Source organism: Manduca sexta, chromosome 26, assembly GCF_014839805.1.
Source record: "Manduca sexta isolate Smith_Timp_Sample1 chromosome 26, JHU_Msex_v1.0, whole genome shotgun sequence".
NCBI classification, from domain to species: Eukaryota; Metazoa; Arthropoda; class Insecta; order Lepidoptera; family Sphingidae; genus Manduca; species Manduca sexta.
The window spans coordinates 5,679,063-5,688,679 of record NC_051140.1 but is presented as its reverse complement, the minus strand read 5'-3'; the positions used below and the strand labels follow the sequence as shown (position 1 = coordinate 5,688,679).

Here is a 9,617-nt window from a genome sequence, read left to right as displayed (position 1 = left end):
GTCGATTGTCGCAGGTTTCAATTGATGGTCGTGAATAACTCTGCGTTTAATCTGTGGCTTTTTCAATCATCAGATAAAGTTATCCATGAAATAAATTGTAACCTAACTATAAAGTGTAACAAATTGAGAATTTAATACGCACAACTGTCATTTTTAATTCTTACTAATAAATTTTATCTGACGAATGACAAATCAGTTCTAGAACATTTTATAGCTGATTAAATTAGCTAGGTAATCAAAAAGCGCTCTAATGTTTGTACCCAGCACATTTTTAGGTGTTTTCCTTTTTGCCGATAATAACAATATTATATCAGCCTTGTATTATATACTGTCCCACTGCTGAACAGGGGTCTCCTGTATTACTGAGAGCGATTAGGCCTTAGGCCACTACGCTGACCTAGTGCGGATTTTAGACTTCACGCACCCTCAAAATTCCTGTAGAGAATTTCTCAGGTATTCTGGTTTTCCTTCACTGTTAAAGCAAGCGATAATTCACAAAGAATACACACATAATTTTAGAATAGTCACATATGTGTCCCCTTGGCTTTTAAACCTTCGGAAATTCTTCTCAGCAGTCCGTTCCACACCCAGCGTAGCTATTGCCGCTTCTTCCATGAAATAATAAAATGTTAATACCAAATAGTGTTTTAACAAATAACTGTTATTAGATAACTGAGTTAGATGGTGAACTCTCCAAATTGTAAATGACACTTTTCTAGAGCTCATGGACAGTAGCACTACTATTCAGACTTAAATTGCAAAATACTACATACTGGACAGCGCTCGCCATCTTAAGAAATATGGTGCAAGTCCCATAATTGCTGGTGGTAGGATATGTTTTATTTCCACCCGCATAGCGACCACCGTACACAAGATGTTAAAACCCGCCATAGTGGCCCACGTAAGCGTATCGGGTTCCAGGATCAGCCTGTCTATATCGGGTTCCAACAGGCCGGCATAATTGTATCGACTGCCGAGGGATAATCATCTCTCATCAGTCGACATTCTATTGGACCCCACTACGTTTACCATCAGGTGCAGTGGTCACTTCACCGTGCATGTAGAAAAAAAACATAATAATGCGTAAACAGTGCGGTGTTACCACATAAACAATTTCAGAGACCCCTACCGCCTAGGTAAATAATAATTTGCCAATTTGTACCTTACTCCAGGTAAATTATGAATGAAATTAAAATGTTGTTAACGCTCCTATTACTTCACCATTATAATGCGTGTCAAGCTTGATAAGCAATTTGTTAACCAGTGATAGTAGAAGAGAATGTAAAGTCAACGTATCATTTTGTATCGTAAATGCGTGCCAAAAACGTGCTGCAAGTTAATGTTTCAAATTACTAAACGGCGTAAATATATTTTTCTTGTTATAACTGTTTTATTTACACACACACACACACACACACACACACAATATCACCCATTTATCCCTGAAAGGGTATGCACAGGCTCAACCAGGGCACTCACTATTCGCCAAGTGTGTTCCATCCCATGATATCATAGGGGGGCGAGCCTATCGCCATATTAGACACGAATTTCAGATTCCGGGCTGATACTGAGCATAAAAACTCAATTATCACTGCTCGATCCGGGATTCGAACCCAAGACCTCACAGCGCTGTCGTACTGCACATGCATATAGCTACGCTCCTGAGGCAGTCACTACGCCATTGAGGCAGGCTGTTTTATTCAACTTCTGCTTATTGCCGAAGTGTTCATTTTAATTGGGATTATAAATATACCTATAATAAGTGCATCCACTTTCCGCCATGTGTATTCCGCATATCGCCATATTGGACACGAATTCAAGACGCCGGGCTGATACTGAGTAGAAGAGTCCAATATCACGTTGCCCGACCCGGGAATCGAACTCAAGACCTCAGCACTGCAATCGTACTGTAACACAACTACGCCACCGAAGCAATTAAAATTTAACCTACATATCTAAGAGAATCAATAATCAATTGCTGCGCGTGTTCTTTATTCTCTTAGTTTTAAATACTGTCCAAACAATCTGGTAATATTCAGGCACATTTCGACACTGCGCTACCAAATGAAACAACATGCTTATCTTCTTGACAACAACATTTTTTTTAACAGTTTATTTCGTTGTTCATGGATGATTTTGGACACAATGTTAGCAGAACTAAAGAATGTGTTTTCATTTATTAACGCAATGTCAAAAGACCCTGTATTGTGGTGTATTCATATAAGGGTTCGTCCGAGGTCTTAAAGCGCTCACTCAGAAATCCGGTGTGTTTATATAAGCCGGTCCTTCCTAGGCTAACAAATGTATAGACAGATTAAAAGAAAGGTGTATTCACAATCAATAATTTTGTCACCATTAATCGCTCTGTCACTACAGTCCACGGTTTCGACATAAACTACGGGAACTATTCACTTTAAACACTAGTATGGTATGGCTGATATGTGGTGCAATTACACAACAAATAATTATATATTGTAAACAGTAATACAATATTGTAATAATGATTTATTACGATACATTACTTGCTATTATAATTTGTCTGCATATTCAAAGTCAAATAGATCTCGTAATAAAACTCTTACCCGCCAACGTAACCTCATTGTTTGAGTTTTGTAATCCCAGTCACTTTGTCGAGTAACAGCTGCTAAGTTCATACTCTGGGACCAGTCAAACCAGGCCTTTCTAGATATTAGGTAAACCGAGCACAGTTTACGCACACGTTACCATTACATTAAACAGATTAACTTTAAAAGTTTCCTAGCAACTTGCATTCCAACTACTTGCTCAACTCAAATTATGTCGACAAAGAGTTATTTAATCGAACTGCATTTCACGTAACCTTAAAAAAACTTTCACAGCTGTTATGGAACCGATTTCCAGGTTTACTCATAGAAAAGTAAGACGGGTATTGAAATGAGGTGAAATGGTCTCTGAACACAACTTAATTATACGCTGAACTAAATATATTTCAAACCTAATCACCCTTTAACGGACAAAATTAAGCATAAAGATAAAAAACAATTATCATGTCGAATACGAACAACTGTATTCTAATGGAATCAATACTTAAATTCTTACTTTATTACTGGCTGGCAGATAGCCAACCAATAGCGTGACAAAATTAATAAAAAATAAAGTAGATCACAACACGACCCTAAAAGATGACCTTAATAATTTCACGAAATGGTTTGCGATGTCAACCATCAACCGTGCCATATCATACACAATTTATTAATGCCTAAGTCAGGCCTTTGAAATCGTTCTATTTCGACACAGTTAGGCAAAGCCCGATATGGGTGGAACATTCCATGCTTACAATTATTACCGAGTGACCAGCGGCCGTCTGAATAACCTGCCCACTGGAAATCCAGTTTTCTTTAGACCTCACTCGACTCAGTATTGTAGGAATATTGAACTTTAACGCTTTACCAAGAGAATGGACGTATGTGTGGAGATAAAACATTTTAGATGGAATAATATTAATATTATAGATTCGAATAGTAGCCTATTAAAATTCTAATTGTGGATTGTTTTTGGTAAGAACAAAAGATATAATTGACATTCTTCAGATCAGACTGATGCTAGACGGGAAACTGAAGGTTAACGGCTCTCGGGCTTTTCCCCTCTTCGCTCCTCTTTATTATCCTCCATATTTCTGTTGTGAAAAAGATTAAAATAAAAAAATCAGCGCCTTTATTTTAAAAAAATTGTAGTACCCTAAAAATCTTTATTAATTCGCTCCAATATGTTATAATACACCACGTTGACAAATCCCAACATACAGAACCAATATTGCATTAAGTCACCTGACTTGTTACCGCTCCCTTACACTTTACACAACCATTATATGCACGACAATATTCAATTATCAATTTTTATTAGCCCATATATCGTTCAACCACTTCCCTTACAACATGTGCTCATTAAAGAGTGCAGTGCATTTATTTTCTACTTCTATGTCGCGCTATTGACCTTAGACCCAAGTTATAAACTTTCGTATGTACGCAATAATTGACTAAATTGCAAACGAAAGTTTTTGGGTAAATGTGTTTAATTTTATCCAACGGCAGTGGGTTTGCACTGCTGCATTCTGGTTTGAAGAAAATTGTAGCTAATGCAATTACTAGTAAATATTAAACTTAACTTTTGTCCCGAATGCAGCACAGAACCATTATCAGATTTTGATAGCACTTGTAGATTCGATCAGCTAAATTTATAATTTTAAATATGTGGACCTGATGTAACGATACTAATAACAAACTGGTAACAATTTCTTTTTATGATATCGTTTCCTTCCCGAAAACTGCTGCAAAGACGGTACTTACAGACCCGCATTTTTACGCAGCTCCTCTATGGATTTATTGACATATGAATGATTGTAATACCTGCTATATAAACTAACTTTTACATAAAAGTATTATTGTAAAACTTAAACTACAAAATCGTCTTTATCTTATGAATTGCGCCAGTCGCCCTAGTAAAGCGAATGGCCAGAAGCGATCCGATCGCAACGCCGTACCGAGGAAATAAAAACGGTTGCCAGCCCATCGGCCCGGTTCAGTCAACCGACGCAATCCGCCGCGGTCGTGATGTGAACAATGCGCGTGACAACCCTAGCCACTCTTCTGGTGCTGCAGTGTAGTGTGCTGTGCCTAGCTATCCGAGTGCCTGTCGCGTGGAACAATGGTGAAGTGCCTAAGGACAATGCAGGTGCTAACAACGAGGTTTCCGTAGAGACCTTCACACCCGAGGATGCTCAAAAACCAGTGCCGGATGAATATTTTCAGTACACTGCAAAGAAACCACAATTTGCGGTTGAAATAGCGGCTGCTCATGGAGTTCAGTCGCCTGAAAACCATTACAAAGCTTACCCAATCAGACCACATACAGGCGTAGAGAAACCTAAATTGGGAGCCCATCACATTCTTCAAGAAGACAAACAAGTTTTTCAGCCATTGCAAGCGTATGTAAAAAATGAACGCCATGCTACGCCTGTATCAAGCAACTACGAAGTGTTTCATCCATACAAGGCTGAAGAACCAGCGCTTCAAGCGATCTATAAAGATCCTGTACTGACCAAGATCAGAAGTGACTTGGAAAACAGTAAGAACAGGCTGCAGAACTATGAACAGGAAGCCGGGAAGCCAGATATTACTAAAGATGAATATCGGGAACGTCCCGAGCAAACAGACAAAAAACTTTTCTCGCACAAAAATATCCCAGCGGAATTTGAAATACACAGACCACAGCGCAAACCTGTGTACTATCGGCCAGTGGTTAAATACAATCAAAGGGATCAGGTACTCAATCAAAGATTCAAACATCCTTGGCACCAAAATTATGTGAAAATAAGGCCAGTGCATTATCGTCCTTTGAAAAATCATATACACAATTTACGTCAAAATCACGCTGCAAAATATGACGATGAAAGAAATGAATATCCTCAGATTCAAGTTTCCCAGAAAAATGTTGACCCAGATGACGGTTATGATATTTACGAGGCAGGTAAGCAAAAATATGTCCAATTAAGAAATAATTTAGATGAATCTATCAATAAGGCAGTACTAGAAAATCGACCCATAGTGCAACAAAAACTAGAGTTGCAAAACGACGACACCAAAGAGGATGATGACGACGAAGAAAATGAAGATGAGTTTATTCCTATAAAAAATTACGCTCAAGTGAGAAAAACGGAAACCGTAAAACATTTGCCAAGGGCAGCTGCATTTAAAGATGCTGATACATATGAAGAAATCCAAAACGCCCCGCGTTTAAGGGAGGCTGTGAAGAGTACTAAAGCTCAGACAGTTTATACAGAGGAAGGTTATGAGGATTCTGCGTACGATCATGCTGGTGAACAAAAGCACGCTTCTGATCACGAAGGACATAGTGGTTATCTAAAGCAAAAAGAAATAAGTGGAGGCAAATATAAAATTCCATCACTAAGCGCAGGCTTTACTGATGCTGGTGGGTCTGAATACAAAGATCAAGTGCAACACGGCAAAAAATGGAAGGAAAATAACAAAGATAATCAAGAAGAAATGGAGTCAGAAGACTATTCAGAAGATGAACACGAGCAGACTATAACAGCAGATACCTATAACGATGAAAATAAAGAGGTCAATAGAAATAAACGAGAAAATGATATTAAAAATGATACTCAATTAAATGTAGAGAAAAATTTTAAGAACAAAAATCCCAATTTTAAAGTTCCAGAAATTAATTTAAATTCCACATTCCTTACTGAGGATGAAATTTTGTCTATAGCTCAAGAAAAGAAAATAGAACCAAAAAAAGATAATCTGAAAGAAAAGTATCCATATTATTTTAAAAACATAAAATTTATAAATAAACATTCACCGCTTCGATACGCAGAAAATTTTAAACTAATTCCTAAGAAATCAAAAGGTGGAACAGAATTTTATGATTCAAGAGATATGGTAGAATGTCCTGAAGTTGGTGAAGTCAACCCACTTCCCGAAAAACTAAAGAACGGAGAAAATCCAACTAAAGACGACGACGATGATGATGAGGAAACGCAGAGTAAGGGAGAAGAAAGTTTTGATAACGCGAAAAAACAGCCACGCTTAAGGGGACTTGGTGATAAAATAGATTGTTTTAAAGCTAAATATTTTGGTGAAAATCCGTTAGACAATCCATTTTTCAAAGAGGAAATAATAGCCAATCCAGAACCCGTGACTTTACCATCCTCACAAATATATAAACTACAAGATACAATAGAGCAAAATGCACAAGAATCTCAATCCAGTAAAGTTATTGAGGTGGGCGATAATTTAAGCAATCAGAGCGAAACTAATATATTCATTCTTTTAGATAAACTAAGAACAGATAACAATAATTTACACGACGCAGATCTTAAAGCAAATGAAGAACTTAAATTATCCTTAAAACCAGAGCAAAATTATAGTTTAAATGCGACTACGGAATCAGTGCTTGAATCCAATATCTATGATGATGTTCTGGATAATATAAAAAAATCAAAAGAACTTCATTTTGACCAGGAAAACAAAAAGCTTCCTGAAATTACAGCAACAATCCAAAATCATACAGCTAATAGTAATGTTACCTATAACTTCTTTCAAGACAAAAAAGATATCATGAAATCATCAAGGAAAAAACGAGCAACGCCATTTATTTATGAACCATATAAAATTATAAGGGAAACTCAAAACGAAGCGTCTAAAAAAACGAATACTCTAAGTAACATCAGTCCTCTCATTAAACAAATGCAAACAAGAAAAGTTGTAGACCGAGTTACCAGAGCAAATCAAGAACCAAGTACACGACAGTCAAATGGCCGTACATATAAGGATATTGGTAGAAATGATAGATCTAAAGGAACTGAAAAAGTGAACGAAGATAATAGTGACATTAGTTTTGTAGATGTTAACGCAGATAAGCGCCAAGCCGAACCTTTATATGAAGTAAAGCCTGCAAACCATAAATCAGAGTACACTCCTGTCGAAAATAAAAGGGCAATGACCGTAGAAGATTATAAGTCGCAAACGAACAACAATAAAAATGAACAAAATATTTCTCGAGCTCCCATTCATATACGAAGAAATTCTAGACAGAGGAGGCCAGTATTGGATGTATCTAGATATTTGCCCATTCCAACTGACGTCCAAAATGTAGCTGAATCAAACGCTGTTAAAAAATCTGTCACCACTACTACTGAAGCCTCGGTGCTACAAATAACTACACAACCAACCCAGAAAGCAGAAGATTCTAGCGAGGAAGTCAGCAGTGAAGAGGAATACGAGGAATATGAGGACGAAGAGGAAGATACTCCTTCGACAAGCTCTTCAACAACAACCACGACAACAACAACAACAACCCATCGACCACCGCCGAGGAGGAGACGACCAACTACTACCACCACAACATCAACAACAACAACAACAACGCAAAAACCTATACAAGAGAAAATTGAAAATTTCGAACCACCTAAGTTGCGTTTAATTACAAGATTCAGGAACTATAATCAAGAGCAAAGAGCAGAGCAACTAACTGCCACTGAAAGACCTGTAAGAGAAAAATCACATACAGTAATCGAAGATGATTCAGTTTCAGTTCCAAAATATAGAGAAAAAAAGAAGAAAAGTTCTAAAAGTACCATAGTAACAGATACAAAGAAATATGGAGATGATTTTGATGATATGAAAAAAGAAGAAGTAGATGCTTTAATTGGGGTCAAACATAACATGGATGAATATAAACCCGAATACGAGAAGGAAGAAGAGGAAAGAGAGAAAAACAAAAGCGGCTCGAGTGAGGAGAGTGATGAAGACTTTATCAGCAGCGAAGAAATTGACGATGACGAAGACGACGAAGATGAAGATGAAGATGAAGAAGAAGATGGTGAAGACGAAGAGAAAAATCAAGAATTAAAACCAAAAGTTACAACACCTGAACCCACGAAACGGACACTTATACGAACGACGGATGCACCAAAACCAACTATAGCATCACGAACGACTAAACCACAAGAAGTCAAACCAATAGTTTCTAGAAAAAAAGTAGAAATACATAAAGAATTGCCAATTAATAGAGCATCTCCACATATATCACAATTTAAACAAGATATAAAGGAAGAGGAAGTCATAAAAGAAATGCCACCATCGCCTAGAAGAAATCCACATAAAAGTATTGAAGTATTAGATTTATATAAAGATGATAGCCTCGCTAAAGAAATCAATAAACTGGATGACGTCGAAGTATTTAAAGAAGATTTAGATCTAAAGAATGGGCCCCGGCATGGAGGTAATTACAGAAGTGCTGAAGAACCAACATCAACTACACCACGTACAAGTAGAAGAAAAGTGCCAAAAGACGCAGAAGCATCACAAAGTGAAAACACTAAACACGTAGAGTTAGACACCCACCCTCCTAGAAGGTTGCACGGTGGGAATTTGAAATCAGTAAGCGACATACCTAGGTCGAGAAATAAAGGACGTAATGCCAAACTTATAGAACTAAGTGACGCTACAGACCCACCGCCAAGACCTATGCATGGCGGGAACCTGCGTTACGACAACAAACCAAAACGGGGTCGAGGGAGAAGTGAAAAACTGATTGAACTTGACGAAGAACACCACGACGATAGTACATCACGTGAGAGAAACAACAGAAACTACGGCCATTCGAGAACTGGTCACGCGATGCACGGAGGTAACTACAGAAGCGAGAAATTAGTTGATAAAAGCGCTGATAGCGAATTCGACATAAGAGCAAGAAAAGACAAAGATGTACGTAGAAATGCGGCGTTATTATTAAATAGTTTTGCTCAAGCAGTTCCCTTACTGACCACAACGCCTGCGTACATCCTTGATCCTAGCAAACGCATGTATTACTACGTAGAAACTTAATTAATTACCTTTTTGATCATTTCTTGGTAGGTATTGAAAGTATTTAGTTTTAAATCGTGAGTGCCACAAATGTGTTGTATCAAAACCTTGTGAAAGTGAATGTCGGATAACATCAAAATTTTATTTAATCGTAATTTACTTTCGTTTTATATACAAATGTAACTGTGATAAATGTATTGAGCGATCAGTTTTGTGTTACTTTTATAAAAAAAAAATATATTGTATACA

At 37.4% G+C, this 9,617-nt stretch overlaps 1 protein-coding gene across 1 annotated transcript; it reads left to right on the top strand.

Annotated features, from left to right (window-relative positions):
* Positions 1-4,598: 4,598 nt before the first annotated feature.
* LOC115449612 (intracellular protein transport protein USO1) lies at positions 4,599-9,389 on the top strand. The gene has a single exon (XM_030177474.1). The coding sequence runs from the start codon at positions 4,599-4,601 to the stop codon at positions 9,387-9,389; it is 4,791 nt and encodes a 1,596-aa protein (XP_030033334.1).
* Positions 9,390-9,617: the final 228 nt, after the last annotated feature.

Bases quoted from the DNA above. Each gene is read 5' to 3' on its own strand.
- LOC115449612 (XM_030177474.1), top strand. From the start codon at position 4,599: ATGCGCGTGACAACCCTAGCCACTCTTCTGGTGCTGCAGTGTAGTGTG.